The 17,753-nt window shown below is 40.1% G+C and overlaps 1 protein-coding gene across 1 annotated transcript; it reads left to right on the top strand.

Moving 5' to 3' along the window:
* Window positions 1–725: 725 nt before the first annotated feature.
* Window positions 726–16,910, top strand: LOC306701967 (N-terminal EF-hand calcium-binding protein 1-like; the record flags this gene model as incomplete). Its single annotated transcript, XM_079167435.1, has 12 exons — window positions 726–857; window positions 4,198–4,222; window positions 8,725–8,833; window positions 9,966–9,991; window positions 10,216–10,313; window positions 13,349–13,607; window positions 13,802–13,881; window positions 15,003–15,056; window positions 15,213–15,325; window positions 15,456–15,533; window positions 15,709–15,800; window positions 16,882–16,910. The coding sequence occupies exons 1-12, from the start codon at window positions 741–743 to the stop codon at window positions 16,908–16,910; spliced, it is 1,080 nt and encodes a 359-aa protein (XP_079023561.1). The 5' UTR covers window positions 726–740.
* Window positions 16,911–17,753: the final 843 nt, after the last annotated feature.

Below are 17,753 nucleotides of genomic sequence, written 5' to 3'. Positions count from 1 at the left end.
AGGTAAACATTTTAACGCACAGTGGTGTTCGATTTTTACTTCTTTACTTAAGATTTCATTAAACTCTTTTTTCTTTTTAGAAAATTAACCAAAACACTGACAACGAGGACGGTCTATACTATAGACCGTCCTACTATAGACTCTATAGGGTAGATTAGATAATAATGATAATGAATATGAAACAACATTTAAATAATACCCTCTCAACTAAAAAGGCAGCAGGTTTGAATGGAAATTCAAACACCATCACTAAACCTTAGTTATTGCTGATCTATAGAGGAAACCATAACGGACATATTCGGATTGACGAGGGAAACAATACTGAATGGAAATACTATTTTCTCTCATTTCCTTTCAGCCTATAACGAATTAATAAACAGTTCCTGGCTGGTTTGGGTGATAGTCTCCTTTAAAACTCAGTGACTGTAACTAACCAGTGACCATTTATCCGTCAGCGTGTGTGTGCGTGTGTGTGTTCCCACCAGCAGATGGTGCATTTTATGAATCGCTGCTGCTTCTCGTGGAGAGGCGGAGTTTTCCTTTTGCTGCTGTCAACTTGCAGGGGGCGGGCAGCAGGCAGAGGGCAGCAGGCTGGGTCCATCTCATCCTGACTGGAACACAAAACCAACACCATCCACCATCCACCCTTACGAGGACAATCCCTCCCCCCCCCTCTAAAAGAACACAGGGACAGGACCATATTTTTTAATTAAAAAGGAATTCGCATCGAGAGCGGCAAGATGCTGGCCTGCACAGAGATGATCACCATGTGTCTTCAGTCTGCAAAGCACCAACACTTGAGGAAACAGCAGGAGGTTTGCCACAACCAAAATCAAGGCATCTCCCTTTTTCATGATGTAAGTACTCACTGGATTTTGTGATGTTGAAGTGGTATCATAATTCACCCTCTTGACATTTCTCCTTAGAATACCTTTTAGTTTGGTCAATGCATGATTGTATCCATATTTAGACGCGTTTTGCTCACGGGTCGGTATATAATTAAAGGCGCAATATGAGTAATACACCCTCCTTCATTCTGCTCTTTATGAATGGTTTTTATTGAACCTCCCATTCACATTGTGCGTGATGTGCAGCAGCCCTATTATATAAGAAAGGTGAGCGCATGCCCACCAGTGCGTGAATGACAAAAGAGGTGCCACAACACAGTCCTCTGACATACAAATGTTTTGAATCATTCGACCTGCAAAGCATTACAATGTCGTGGTTTTAATTTGGTTGTTTTACATTTTTTTATGATAATGAGGCTCATGACATTGGTTGTACCCTAGGTAAAACATGCATAGCGTCTATGTATAAAACATGATATGGTATGCATTTTTAATGTACAGTCTTCTCTTCACACATCTCCAAACAGAAACATAAAAATAGATGTTGAATTTTGAATTATTTAAGCAGGGTATTGCTTACACAGTTGACAGAGGACTGGGTTTTCGTGCACAGAAATGCTCTCTAACTGAGCTGTCTGGTTATTCTGCTCTTTGCTACAATATGAAAAAAATAGCAGGTGACCCCTTCATATAAAAGACAGTAATACAAAAGCAGTGCATGCAGTATTACAGTATATACAGTATATTGTACACTGCTTTTTGTTTGGAGCCTTTATGGCTGTTCTTTTCTCTGGTTTACTGACTTAAACACAATACAGTGAATTAGCAGCATCATTTCCCAGCCTAGACTCCCTGACAGCTGGCAGTAAATACAATTCTCCAGTTTCCTTGAGGCAGATTATTGGCCAGCGAGTTGAACATTAGACTGCAGCATGTACAAATGTGGTTTAAATGCAATTAGCATCTATTATTTCCAGCCACAGATCCGTTGTTCTCTGAACACATTACAGTGGCAAATGTATGGTCCTTTATCCATTAACAGCTGCAGAAAGTAAAAGTGTGATCACTGGAGGGCAACTTATCCCACTTACCTGTCATTTGACTGACACTGATTCTTTTTTCTTTTATTCCTCTGTCTTCCTAACAACAAAATGACATTGGTGCTCACACTCATCTGCAGCTTTTTTTTTCTTCAGAGAATTGAGCCTCATTTGCTCTTTTCTCACTCTAGACAGACTCATGACAGTTTGTTTTCCTTTTTCTTTGGGTGTCTGTCTCTAAGTAAAAGTCTGTTTGTCTATAATTAGACACGCTGAATGACTCATTGTCTGATTTGACAGACAGTTACTCCTCCTGCTGTAGTTTATTGTGTTCAATGGGAGTCAGAGAGATAGAAATTACAACCGATCAGCCTCCAGGTAGCTAATACTGATCTTAATTGGCTCTGTGGGATGAGCTCCATCAACTCCCACCAACCTCCCACATAACAGCACCAAGGAGGAATAAAGGCCATTAAATCTCCTTCCAGGCTTCACCAGAGCCGATGTTTATTGCTCTCAATTTGTTTTTCCAAATTTGATGTTGCAGTTCCCTGTTGTCACAGGATGCTTGCATCAGCACTTCTAAGGTTTAGGGAGGTTTAACAGTGATGGCGCAGCCTCCAGGTTTCACGTCATCACCTGCATCCAAACGTCATCATTGAGCTAAAGGGCCAAACCAGTTGTGTTGCATGGTTTAGTGCATTCACTTCAACTCCTTTATACTTGAGACCACTTGAAACCTATTGCCTTTCAACGGTTCGCAACATGAGCCAGTGGCTAGCAGCTAATGGTGCTAGCAGCTAATGGTGCTAACAGCGCTAACAGTGCAATCAACGTTGCCCGTGCTGACCGAGCTAACAGTGTTAAGCTGAGGGGGAAGCGGAGGGTGGGTGTTACGATTCTACATCGATGCTATCGGTCGGGACGACGTTTTCAGCTGTAACCGCCATATGAGAGCCATGCAGAGCGGCGGCCATGAGCTAACTAGTGGGGCGTGCTCACGTGCACTAACATGCACTAAAAGGCATCGGGGCCGGCCCGGCTGTGTCATTAAAGCAAGGAGAAGAACAAACACAGAGGACATTACTCCACTATATCTTTACATAGTAAATAGTTGTTTGACGATATATTGATGCTCTAAATTTCGTATAGAGAATCTTTAAAAACAAAGAAACACATGATTATTATTGGTATTAGTCCCAATAATCAGTCTTGCTCTAGTTTGTGTAATCCTAAACACCACATCTGCATTATTTGTTGTTCATTATTGTTTTGAGGCAGACTTTTCAAAATCGAAAAATCTGCCAATGAACTACATTAACATGCAATAATAGTGTAGCTTTGAAATAAACAAGAGCAGACTTGATCGTTCACTGTGATTAATTATACGCATACAAATAATCAAGTATCAAGAGTCTGTAAGTGATTTTATACCAAAATGAAAACGAATGGTTGCCTGGATGCGATGCCTTTTAGGGAATGCCTGTGTTAAGCATGTGTTAGAAAATGGTCAGCAAACATGTTAAATGTGCACACTGATGTAGTCCTTATAGTGCACTCTAAAATGAACCATAAAGGCTGAACGCTTTTACAGGTTCCTAAGATATCTTTCGTCTTCTGTGCACACGTTAAGTATCATTGTTTCTAGATTTCTTTGAGGCTCAGTCGATGGGGGATGGGGGCTGTGTGCAGAGCATGTTTATGCCTTCACACTCCACTGTCCACGAAAGGTGACAGCTGCATATGAGTGCACTCTGAAGAATCAACACTGGACTCTATATGTCCAAAGGGTGATTAAACAGAAAAAAAACCCACTCTGAAATGAAAGAGGTGCCACTCTGATCTCACACAAAACACTCTGCCAACGGGTCTGACTCACCAGTTCGATGATACACGGGAGATTAAGTTGAATATATCAGAGATATTTTATTACCGTGATCACAGCATAAAGCAGTTAACACAAAGGACTGTTGCTTCCTGCGTTCAGGTTTTGCACAAATTAAGGCAACATCTTAAACTCAGCACGATGGTTCTCGAGAGAGAAAAACCCCATAAAAGCTATTATTCCAAAGCTCCTCATGGGTGCACATAAATGTCAGCTTTTCATTTCCTGATATGTCTCGTGTGTCTTTTGTTATTCAAATGTGGAAATTACAGCTCCACCAATGTTTTCCTGTGTATAGAAAAAAACAGAATGTGCCAAAAAAACAGCTCTTTTACAGTTGGATTGCCTCATTACTCTTAATTGCTCAAAACTTCCAAAATCGTTGCCGTATGTTGATCCTCATGATCCTCTCTTTTCATTGCAGATTTTCCGCCGGGCAGACAAAAATGGTGAGTAAGCAAAATATGCAGCTAATTAGATCACAAGGCTAATTAAAACTCAACTACAACTTTGATTGCTGTGTTCAGACAGGTGGCTTGTTTTAGCTCTGAGGGGATTCATGTGAGTCTGGTGGTGGATCTTTTTGTTGCAATGCCATCCTTACTAGATCAGAGGAGGGAGGATATAAATAACCCGGTACAGCTGCATCGTTTTGGTTTTGGGATTTGATTTGATTTGACAGGATTGCTCGCCATGCAATGCTCATCTTAGTGATTTCCAATGATGGATCCTCAGTGAGACGGCAACATATGCAACCTATATATAATCTTGCTATACAGTAAATACATTTGATTAATGTGTCACAGTGTTACATTGAAATCATCTCTTTACTTCAAAGGAAACCCTTCCCTCCCCCTAAATATCTCCTGGGAAAACACAGAACATTCAGGATCTGCATGAAAAAACAGTGCTGACAAACAGGAAGAGGTTTTTGCACTTAATTTGTTATTCATGCACTGCGTCTCCATTTAATGGAATGGTAAAAATGCAAAACGGGCAAGACATTAATGTAAGTAGAGTATCGACAATCTCTGATCAGTTTCCCCAGGATGACGGTGAATGTGTATACGTAAGAGCAGGATTAATGACCCGACTGCCATGAGCAGGGGTCATACAAAAAGGGAAAAAAAAGAAGCAGTTTGTGAATTATAAAAGGGCCCTTAAAAGACGCTTGCAGCTGTTGTGAAGAAGCTGTAGCAGATAGAAAGAAAATAGTTTTTATTTCTTCAAGTTGGGTTTTACTTGAATTAGAAGAGGAACTCTGGCTGAAAACAGAACATAGGTGTGACATTTTAATAGAATAGTGTTATTTCTGTCCACCCGCCGCCCTCCAGCAAAGCTTTTCTTTTTTAGTCTTTGTAGTGAGAAGGCAGATAAAGCAAGCAGAGAGAACTCTGGCGTATGTTTGTGGTAGCTATCTTCAATTTGCAGCCGAGCTCTGTTTGGTTCCTCGTCTACACGAACTCACTGAGTCGTGCACCCGAGAGAAAAGTGCCTCCTACCAATCAGCACTGAGTGGGCTGCCATGATACGCCTCGAGCACTGCGGATTTACCACATAATGAGGGCTGGCTACCACTCTTATTCCTCCACGCTATTGTAATGTGGAATTACATTTTTTATAAAGCTATAAAACAATTGCTCGTGTATTCTTGTATGAATACAATAACATGAAGTAGATCCTGAAAGCTTTTACGCACCATTGTTGTGCTGAGATTAGTTTCTAATACATTTATGTTGCTGCTCACTGAGCTCAGAGATTTAAACAATGATGTAAGAATCCAATGTTTCACTGCAACTCTGATTTGTCATCTGGAAATAGCAATAACAGGCATGAAAAACACTGATAAGTAAGCAATTATATTTTAGTCTGAAAATAAGTGAACTCTTTCTTAACCGCGATAAGTCACAGATTTGCCTTCAGGAGACTTTGATAAGTGTCGCCATCTGAGCTGAATTGCTATAACAAGCAGTGGGCCGAAAAGAGATTGATCAAGGCCTTTGATTGGTTACACTAGTTTTATAATGTGGACCAGTATTGTTTTACTTTATTTAGTTTTATGATATTGAAAAACAGTTTCTATTAAAATGTAAGGTGCATAAGGTAGTCTTGCTTTTTCTCTCTTGACACACAGATAATAAAAATCACTTTGAGGTTTCTGCGCCACATCCTTGCAGTCTATTAATTAATGCTGTATTCAGTGCAGTAGCGGAGATGATTGTACACGACTGCAGAATCCTCAAAGGATGCAGTGATGTACAGAAGGGCTGCAGCTCTGGATGGAAGAGAGGAACATAATAAGTAGTTTCTGAGAAGAAGATATTAATTTGACTATTTTATCAACAACATTACTGCATTAAATAGTCCAAACTGTTTGACATGTACAATCAGTAATTGCTTTCCTTGTTTAAACTTGATATACTGCAGAATAATGAAAGCTAAATGTATATTTCTGAACTTGGTTCACTATGTTTCTCTGTAAGGTTTGTCTTCTGTCCATGTCTACTCTTTGGTCTGTTCTTATCACTCATATCCTCCTGAAACGAACTGTCAGGATTTATCAACTATTGGTGCTGCTTTGATTTTTAGCATTTTTGGGATTCCCTTAAGGAAATGTGATCCTGGTAAGACACGAGCTTCAACAGGGAGATATTTTCATTGAGGTTGCAGTTAGAGCTGCACTAGTGTGAAATGAGACAATTACAACTACGAAACTGCCTCGATTCTGTCGTGAGGTTCTGATTTATCACCCGTCCTAGCAACACTTAACATTTCCCTGCAGAAGTGTTGTATTGACAGTTGTTAGTCACAAAGCTCTGGGATCAGTTACAAAAATCTGCATCTTCTTTAATTGAATCTCGCTGTCTTGAAACTGAATGTTGATGAAAGTCACCAGCTCTTTTCCTCACACAGACATAAGTGTTTGTCTAATGTCATCGATATATCACATTGTAGCACGTCGTTAAAAGACACCAAACCACCTCACAAAGTGAACGAAGTCTGCACAAGGCTTAAAAAAAATACTGCACTGTATCAAATCACTTTGAGCAGAAAATCCCCACATTTGAGGACAGCAAAGTGACAAATGTTTGTCATATTTGCTTGATAAATGAAAAATGTATTAACCGACTATTCAAATCATTGTTGATGGACTAATCCATCAAATCCTCCTAAATAAATGTTTGTCATTGCATTCTGAAATGATCATTTCCTCATCTGTATAGTATTATGGTAAAGTTAATTTTAAAGTTATGGTTGAGGTTTAGTCAGGTAAAAGTTATAAAGATCACTCTACTTCAGGAGACAACAATAGTTACTCCCATGTCCAGAAAACGGAAACATAAATCATCTTGAAGTGTTTGACCAAACAACCCTACAATGCTGTATGATTTTCACTTGAGGAGAGTCTCACTAACCAATTAATTGACTAATCGTTTCCATAGGAATTGTCACTAAGTGCCTCCAGAGCCTACTTCTGCACATTCTGATTAAGTGATAACATTTATAAACAACATCTTCCAGGCCAAGCACATGCTGCACAGATTACTCTCCTTTAGCTTGAGACAAATACTGTCTGTATAGCTAGAAGCTCAACCATTCTTCCACTGCTGCTCTGCTCTCTGAGAAACAGCGAACACTTGCATAATGGCCCATCTGAGCTGCACTGTAACTTGTATTCGGGTGTCTAATTGGGTGTGAATCTACACCAAAGCAGTTCTGATGGAGAAGGCTGGAGAATGAGTCAGAGGTGCAACAGATTGTGTTTACTCCTACATCATGTGGAAGTTTGAGATGTGATTTATGGTTCTAATAGCTTTATCTTCTATCTTAGGTTTAACAGAGCTAGACCACAACACATGATAAGTAAACCCACAGATTTTCATGTCACGGGTACAATTCATATGTCATGATAAAAAAAAACGATGTAAAACACTTTCAACTTAAATGCTACTTGTTAAACACGGAATACAACTTGCCCAAATCAGAAGAAAATCTCTTCTGGAAATGTTTGCTGCATCGTGTCCAGAGCCATCCACTGTGTGAGCTGGCAAAATGTCAAAATTGTTCTTGCGAACATAACAGATGATATGATTTACTGTTGGCGCAGGCCTATCAGCCTGAGCTCTGTTGCCTGGCGGAGCCGGGTCTCAAAAGGTTTCTGTGCTTACAGAGCGAAGCTGGCGAGATGGAGGCGAGATCTCATTACCGTCTGAAGTTAGTCAGCTAGTGAGCTCTGCTCTGACTACTCAAACTAGCCCTCAACGCTTGTCACCATTTCCTCAGGACCTTGCAGGCCCTGCAGCACACAGCCCCAGACGCTGCTAATCAGAGGCAGACTGTGCTTATCTTCAGCACTCACTTGTCTTTGTGTTTATCCTCTGCCATTAACACACACTGGAATAGGTTGGTTAATGTGCAAATTGTGCCTATGTGATTGTTACAGAATTGTCAAAGAAGAAATTGACCGTAGCGGAAATCAAAACAGTGGGTATATTATTTTGCAGTATCAGGTTTCAGCAGTGAGGAGATAAAAGCAGCGATGTGGTGTTGTTTAAAAAGCAAATGTGCCGCTCTATTAGCTAATTATTACTCCTGAGAGCAAGAATTGGATTTCCAGCTGTAGCACGTCACCAACAAATAATAATTGGCTGCATTAATAGAGTTGTAAATGCCAAAATGTACTTTATTTCAATGGAAAAGAGTTCTAAGTGTAGCTTTATCCTTGACAGAGCTAAATGAAGTCAGTTTTTGGGGACTATGCCAATTGATGTAATATATATTCCTTTGCAGCAGCACCTCAAGGTTACTGGAATTGTCACTGGAATTGATGTCGTGTTGTGAAGCCAAAGTAGCCTTCTAACATTATCTTGAATGATGGAGAAATTCTTCATTCAGGTGATAAAACCTTTCAGGCTTCAGCTAGGTGTAATTTTCACGGTCTTCCTTTCAGACGACGGGAAGCTGTCCTTGGAGGAGTTCCAGTCGTACTTCACCGACGGTATCCTCACTGACGACCAGATGCAGGAGCTGTACTGTTCCATTGACAGGCAGCAGACAGAGTAAGCTGATCTTCCTTTTGGACGTCCTCCAACTCCGCTGCCATCTGTAGCCCATCCTGCTCTCCTGCTGCCTGGCAGTCAGACATCAACACCTCACTTCAGTGAAGATTATGTCAATATTCCATAGAGAGCCTTAATTCGAGCGTGAAAGCCTCAGAGTTTGCAGCACTCTGTATGCACACTGATGAGCACAAATAAGATTGTGAAAGATGCAAAACATTGCCTGTGCCAACGACTCATGCAAAAACATGTATTGGAGTAAATAGTGTCTGGTGTTAGAGCAAAATGAAATGCCCAAGAGGAGGTTTTGTGCTGTTTGTGGGCGCAACACTGATGAAATAGAAATGAGACATCACTCCTTTGCTGTTGGCATCACTTAAGTATCAACTAATCAAAGTGAAGAATGACCGCTCAGGTGTTAGCTACACCTCTTTTGTGTATTGCCAACTGTTTGCAGTACAAAACAAACAAATAAACACTCTACTAACTGTGCATTCATTTAAATGTTGAAGGAAACATAATTAAATCCATCATCTTTCTAAATTATTGAAACCACAAGATCATATAATACTGACTGAAACATCACTAATATGATCTCCAAGACATCTTGCCTTCCTGTGCAGTAAATTAATCTTCATCACAGTATATGTAATTGCTATAAATACATGACATTATACTGCACCTTATGTGCAGTAAAATAGCTTTTAGGTTTAGTTGCAAGTCAGTTGTGCTCCTGTGTTTAACTGTGTTTAACTGTTTGTCTAAACGCCCCCCAGTAGTGAATATCACTGCACCTTGTTTCTAATAGAACGCTACAAGAAAACAAGAGTCTACAGCCACGCTAGTGGCCGAGGCTGTGCTTTGAGCTGAATGCTAACATGCAAACATGCCCACAATGACAATGCTAACAATGACAATGCTTTTAAGCTAGTATCATGTTTACAGGTGTCATTTTCACCATCTTAGTTTCTTACACTAAACATAAAGTACAGCTGAGGCTGATGGGAAATGTCATTAGCATTGCAGATCATAAGACTTATAAATAAGTATTCGCTAAATAAAAAGGTTTCCCAATAACGTCTCTATTTAATTAACATGTCTCTTTTTTTCTTCTTCCCATTGCCTCATGTAGCAACCTGGACATAGACAAACTCTCAGGTAATTGTGTGTCATCCTTGCTTCATGTTTATAACTTTAGACGCTACATAAGATCGCCTCCTGTATGTATCACAAAAGCCAAATGCTTCACTGTTTTAACGGCTGCTACTTGCTAAAGCTGTCTGATGATGACCATAACTTTTTCTGTCTTGTTGGTAAAACACTTATCAGAGTGTTTGTTTATCAGACATTAAGTATGCTCAACAAATCTTGTTCTCCTCCAGAGTACTTCACTCCACATCTGGGGGAATACGTCAACGTCCTGTCTGCTCTGGATAAGCTGAATGTGGCCATTTTGAAGGCCATGGATAAAACTAAAGAGGTGGGTGATGACCTCCACCTCTTTGAAATGTGTACAGCGAAACATGTTTTAAATGTTGCACGACATTTTGTTATCCATGTCAACAGCTTTCAGAACACTTTCACAACAATTTGTGAGCATCCGTTATCCCGCCAAGCATGCAGACTTTCAGGCTGTTTTTTGTTTTTGCCTCAGCTGTCAGTGTGAAACCCTGTCAGAGGTCTTTGAGGTCACTCTGCTATGGCGGGCAGCTATTCAGGAGAAAAGAGAACTGCCCAGCATGACTGACTCTGCCTGCTATCTGCTCTGCCTCTCCTCACTAACAATACATTTTTAAACATGAGCTCACAGAACCTTACAGACCGAGTTGTGCTTTTAAAAAACGGCCTTGTTAGTGTGAGAAACATTGGCAGCCGTTTGTTTTTGTAAATCTGCTGGACAGCCAATAATGAGGAAGCAAAGCAAATTATTTTTTGCAGGTATTGTAGATTTATTGATTGCTATGGATGTCGTAGAACTGCAACATTCATTATTGAATAATCTGTTGGTTATTTGTTTTCTTAAAGTGTTAATTGTGTAGTCTATAAAATGTCGGAAAATCATGAGAAATGTGTGAATTTTCCACCTCCTACAGAGATATCTTTATTTTACTTGAATTGTCTGACCAACAGTCAAAACAAGATTAAGAGTCTACAGCCATGCTAGTGGCTCTCTGAGGCCGTATAGGCACAGCAGCACTTTGAGCTAAATGCTAACGGCAGCATGCTGACATGCTCACAACGACAATGCTAACATGCTAATGTTTTGCAGGCATAACATGATTAAAATCTTAAGCTAGCATGTAAGCTTGACTAATTAGCAATAAACAGAAAGTACAGCAGAGGCTGATGGGGATGTTAGTAGTTTTTTAGTAGTATTATTTAAGTATAAAATAAAAATAATTGACCTGATGATGCAACTCATGGAAATGTCTGAGGATCAATGAAGTTATCACAATTCATCCTCAGGAAGTCATGAACGTCCGTTCACTTAAAACCACAAATGTGATCTTCACTGATTTAACTCTTGTGTGTCTTTCATTATCACATGATAATACTGATTACATTGCATTGTTTAATTGACATTACACAGACTATTTTTTTTTCACATATCCAGTACGTCAATGCATGTTTTTATACATTTGGTGTCGTGACTTGTTCCATCCTAATTGAGGAGCTGAAATGGAGATCAATGCTTCTCAGTTCAAAAGAGTGAGACTTCTTTTCCAGCTAATGAGACACAGCACAGCATCAAATCACCAGCCTTGAATTGTGAAACATGCAAACTAGAACATTATGAAATCCTATTATGAAGCCTGGTGTAGCAGAGCAGTATGCTGTATATTCCATGAGATGTAGAGGGGATTAAAGTGTCTGCCCCCGACATGCTGGGCTGTAATCATTCTGTTTTAGGCACACACAGTCGAGATCAACATCAGAGAACTCCTACTAAGACATAATCAACAGCTCAGCTCACTTTTATTATCGATCTCAGCTAACCCGCCACGTTTAGACAACTGGTGAATATGTATTTCTATCTGACAAGGGAAGAGAATCAGGTGCGGACTGTGAATGGATGCTCGGATGTGGATGCAGGCTTGTTATGAGGTGGTTTTCTGTGATAGCCAGCGACTTTATTTTCACTGCAGTTCAGGAGGTTGGCTTTCCTGATGAAGAGAGGGAACATAGGGCGATAGTAGAGCATAGATGACAGTAACTAAGGCTGACAACCCCCCCCCCAGCTGTCCAACTGATCTGACGTCAGATGTCCTCCACAGAACTGCAACCACAAACATACAACCATTTTATCAAATGCTCTAATCTGCTTTTCTTTCAGTTTCCTTCCCTCTTTGTTAATCTGAGTCTATTATTCACTCAGACGCATTGCTTCTCTTTCACTGTTTTATCTGCTTTCTCTGTACATCCATCTTCTCCGGCATTGTCTCTTTCTCTTGTCATTTTCTCTATATCACCCATGCCTTTCTACAGCTCATGTATTTTTCATGTTCCTATTAGACGGTCAAAAAGCGTTGTTTGCCCTGAAGAGCAGCTGCCCTTTTAGCCATACTGAGATTCTTATTGCTGAGCCAAAGATAAAACTGATCCTATAGCGGTGTCCAACATATGTGTAACACTTTTACATTAACTGCAGTTAATGATGCTTTCACAATGCTTCGAAAAACTACGAGTAAAATGATGAACTTATAAGACTGAAATGTGTCGTCTGTGTTGTGGTAGTGCTCCGAAATAACAAGCAAACATCCGCCGTGATTTGACAGCTCTTCTGTCTCGTAAATAAAGGGAGGAGGAATTGAGAAAAGGACTGAGGTTCATTACTCATGTAGTGCAGCGTCTCTGCTGCCGAGAAAACAGGAGAGTGTAGAAACAAATATTACAACAAGCTCGACGGTCATTTTTCAAATGTGTCCTTGTCATTTTTTCCTGAACTCAATTTTGTTGCTCTGCGGGATGCTGTTGATGGTGATGGGGGTCATTATCCACAAAATGTCCATTTAGCTAAAAAGAACAGCAGCCACTGCACTGAAACGTGCATTTATTAATTCAGGGTAATCTACACAGTAACATGTTGACTCCAGGTTTCCTTTTTAGTTTTTAGCATTTGGGAATAATGCTATTGGTTCCTCTTACCAAATAACTGCAATAAGATGCCCGTTAAATGAAGATCTTATTCAGTGAGAACATAATCCAGACAAAACACAAACAACCTCAAAATACAAGGTTTTCAGTGAATTAGAAGATTATCTGAGAATGAGCAATTTTCATGCTCGAAGCACAAGACGTCCCACGAATGAATTGGCGTCTGGAGTTCCAGCTTTCTTCACAGTTCATATAATCGCTCAAGCTGAAGATTAACAGGCAAACAATCATCATATAACAACAAAAGCACAAGAAACATTACCTAAGATAAGATAAGAAGTGAACAATGAAAAAAATGACTATTTTCTTTCCCTCACATCATGGCTGATTCTTGTCCTTCATTTCTACCCATCCTTTCAGGAGTATCAGGGTTCATCAGTGCTGGGTCAGTTTGTGACTCGCTTCTTGCTGAAGGAGACCTCCACCCAGCTGCAGTCCCTTCAGTCATCAATGGACTGCGCTATGGAGGCGGTTCATGACCAGGGCTGTACTGAAAGGAGGATACTGAAGAAACCTGAGGACCTGCCTATCCAGAGGGTGGCCAAACGCCCCAGCCGACGCATCCAGAAGAACATGTGTCTCTCCCCTACTGACCCCTACTCTGGCATGCTCACCACAGGTACGTTTCAGTAGCATTGCGATTAAGATGCTGGAGGTAAAACTGATAAGGGCAAACGTTGTAGCAAAATGCTCATGGACTGAGCCCAGGAGGATACTCACAGTAGGTCACCCAAAACAAAAAATGCATCTCTTTGATGTGCTGTCGTTGTTCAGACTTCTTGTGTTGTGCTGATGTTGTGTTTCTGGGCTCAGGGGTCAGCGTGGAGCCAGATAACCACTGGGGCTCCCAGATCAACCAATTGGAGCAGCTCATAGACAAACTGGAGTGTGAGGTTTGTACAAAATCTGTTTTTGGACTTTCAGTCTTTATGCTAAGCTAAGCTAACTGTCTGGCTCTAGCTTCACATTTAGACAGACATGAGAGCGGTGTCAATCTTTTCATCTTACTCTTGGCAAGAAAGCAAATTAGTATATTGGCCAAAATGTCTATCTATGCCTTAAAGACATAGTATTATATTATACTTGTAGGACTCTTATGAATTTTGAAGAGAGTTTTGAAAAGTCTTTTAAAAAAGAATTTAAGCTCTTTAAATGAGCCCCAGGATCACATCAGCCCTATACTGATGCGGTTTACACAAACATGCCTTAGCTTCAGTTTTATGTGTTAGAAAGACGAAAATGTTCAGCCAAAAGGTTTGTCTCGTGAGGGACAATTGCTCTTTGTGCGGATCAGGTTTAACTACAGAGGCTCAGCTGCTACAGACAGAAATGTCAAAAAAGACGGTATGAGCCCAACTGCGTGTCTGCAGATACACAGCGTTTGCCCTGCGGTACATGATGTCAGAGGAGATGATTTGTACAAAGTGCATGTGGTTGTTGAGGCCAACAATGCAAGCGGTATTGAACTACACAAGCTGAATGTCATCCATAAGTATCAGCCTGTGAACACATGCTGTGCATCTCTCGAATGCTCAGTGCTTCACGCAGATATTGATGAATCGGTGCAACCCTGTTGCTCTGGGATAACAGATTAATGTTGAATTTATGGAAATTTACAAAAAGCCACCGGTATTTTGCCTGTAGGTCTGAAGAAGAGAACAAATAAATTCATGGTGCTCCGGTGGGATTTATTTCATTTTCTCTTTTCATCTGAAATTATAGATGAGGTGTTTGCCGAGGTTAGATATCAGCACTGCAAGAATAATGAGTTTGAATAATTATTTTTTCTTATCTTGGCCATGCAGACTATAACAAAGTGTAACCACAGTTCTCAGGGCTGCAGTGAGGCTGTTGGAGCGTTAATATGAATATAGCGATCTCTGCCTTGTGAAAGCCAATACTTTGTGACAGACGGTAACCAGAAGCCGTTTCTTTGCTGGTTTGGTTTAGCCGGTCCTGCTGTATTTCTTGTTCTGCTCATGACTGACTGAAATATTTATGCCCGCATTTTCAGAGTCCACATCTTGAACCTCTCAAAGAGGACACATTGGCAGGGACGTATAAATCGGTGAGTCCTGCGTGTGCTAAGTATATAGGCACACTCGTATGTAAATTGAGATTTTACAAGATATCTTTCCACAGAACCAAACAAATTCAAATGCGCCTTATCTGTTGAGTTTATTTGAAGATGTGATTATGAATCTGGTTTGTTTTCTCTCATCAGAACATACTTCTGGTCCAAAGACAAATGTCTGTGAAGGAGAAGGATGTGGAGCAGTTTCAACAAGCTCTTAAAATCTACACAGATACCACCACCAGCCAGCTAAACAACCTGCAGTATGTCCTTTCGTCTCCCTCGAGATCTCTCTGTGATTTGATGCAGCCACATCAAATTGCTTACATTTTCCCACACATATGAGATAACCCCCACTGCCCTCTTTTTCTCTCTGGCTCTTTTTCATTTTAGCGTTTCAGTCCAGAACCTGCCAGACAGATCATGCTTCATCATGTACGAATTTTGGCAGGACCGTCTCTCCTGGATGAGGTAGGATCACGAGAACTTCACGGCGTATTAGTCTGGAAAACATGTTCTGAGAATATCACTGCTAAACCAAAATGTGCCCTGCACACCAAGCTGCTCACAGGTTCTCTTTGAAGCATTATTGCGTTACTGAGAAGCAAATGGCCGTCTCATCTGTGTCACCCCTCTTTCCTCTCAGCTACCTGCAGTCGTCCATCAGTAAAACCTTCCAGCGCTGCGTTATCGACTCACTGGAAGAGCCAGAGATGGTCTCCACCATGCTCCTCCCAGGTAGAAACCAGATCCTTAAACAATAAAATCTATCTGAAGGAAGGCTGCTATTTCATGCAATTAATCTCACACAAATACAGTTCGGTTTGGGTGATATTTTTGTGAAATAATGATAACTATTCTCAGTAAAATGATTGAAAATAGCATGGTCTTGTGGAAGAATATTGTTGCATGTGTCTCACACAATAAACACAGGTTTTCAGTTCAGGTTCAAGATACAACGGATTATCTTTGTATGTCTTTCTGGGAAAATGGTTTGTGGAAACAATAGAATGTAAGTGCTTTATAGGTAAAGAATGCTTTTTAAAAAAAATGTATTTAACCTTTATTTAACCAGGAGAGTCACATTGAGATTAAAAATCTCTTTTTCAAGGGAGACCTGGCCAAGACCGGCAGCAGCATATTAAAGCTTTTTGATATTAAAGCTGCTATAATCAATATTATTATATAAAAAAAGAGCAGATAACAATATGAAAGGAGTCGCTCATAGTGTTGAACACACTGCAGCTCCCCTCAGTTGTTTTAGCTTCTCTCGGCGCATTATTTTGGTTTCTGGACCATAACTTCTATGTTTTTGTTCACTCTTACCGCTCTCATCAGCTGCCCAGCACTGAATGGCAAACAACGTTAGTAAAAAGCATGAACACAGTGGAGCATTTAGCAACTAAAGAGCCAGATATTCTCCTCAGAAGTTGGTGGAGAGCAAAACAGAGTGAATATTGGACTTGCGTTCTTCAGGTTCCCAGAAATAAATGAACGCTAATGTTGCTCTGTATCTGCTTGATGTGTAAATATGCAACCGTTAGCCAACAAATTCGCCATATCATCTTAAAAGGTGATAATGTGTCAGTGTTGTGTTGACAGCTTGTTTCCACTGCCCCCAAGTGGCCAAAGAAAGTCTGTTAATGCAGGTTTAATGTGTGAGAACTGCTGAAGTAGATATTGAATTGTAATTTTAGAAGGCCATTGCTTTCTTAAGGAAAAATAATAATACATGTTGATATTCAGCTTATCTTCCTGTTGTCATTGTCATTTATTTGGCCACAAAACATTGATGCTTAATTATTGTTTCATTTAACAGCCTCTTGGTGGATTATGAACAACAACTGACAGGACAAAGCTGCTGCTGTTCAACACGCAAAAAGCAGGAGGAAGATCTGATTGTGTAATTGTTTTGTATTTTTGTTCTTTGATATCCACTTTTTCCCTCGTGGCATGACCAGGATTGATTTTGAAAAGCTATGCTCTGAGGTTATAAAAAAGAAGACTGCTCAGATAAGTCAGTCAAGAGTGAAACAAAATGAAAACCTTGGAGAGAAAGATTTAAGGTAATGCAATATTTTTTGTGTGGTGAGGATTTGTGCCAACATTCATCCAACAGGCACGTTTCTTGCTTCTGATTTAATGGGAACATAAGAACTGGAAGAAAAAAAATATGTGCATGATTTCTTATTTCTCAGTGCTAGTTTATTTCAATCAATCTTATCTTAAAATAAATATAATGTCACTGATGCCACACAAATAGAAACATATGAATGACAATTGATCTGTCCATCCATCACTATCCATTCTTCAGTGCAGACAAAAACAGATATAGTGGTTGGGTTAACCTGCATTTCCCCTTGTTCTCTCTGTGGTATTGTGCTTTGTTGTCTTCTTCAAAGCTTTGCATCCAAGCGTCCTTTTGCTGGTGGGTTAGACAGCAAGAACGATTATGGTCCACATCTAAACTTTTATCATCCGTGTGTCACTCATGCACTTTAGAAGAATATGAGACGTGGACCTAATTGTGAAAAATGGACATTTATTGTTGACTGTCAGTTGAAAAAGGTAGAATTAACTGCTGTTAGGAGCAGCACTGAAGTGTAGTGAGACATTAGCAGACAATAACAATTGAATAAGTTAGTCTGCAGTTTTCCTGTACTCTTACTCGATAAATATATTTCAAATAAA

The sequence above is a fragment of the Pholis gunnellus genome (assembly GCF_910591455.1).
Source record: "Pholis gunnellus genome assembly, chromosome: 2".
NCBI classification, from domain to species: domain Eukaryota; kingdom Metazoa; phylum Chordata; class Actinopteri; order Perciformes; family Pholidae; genus Pholis; species Pholis gunnellus.
This window is presented reverse-complemented; position numbering and strand designations above follow the sequence as displayed.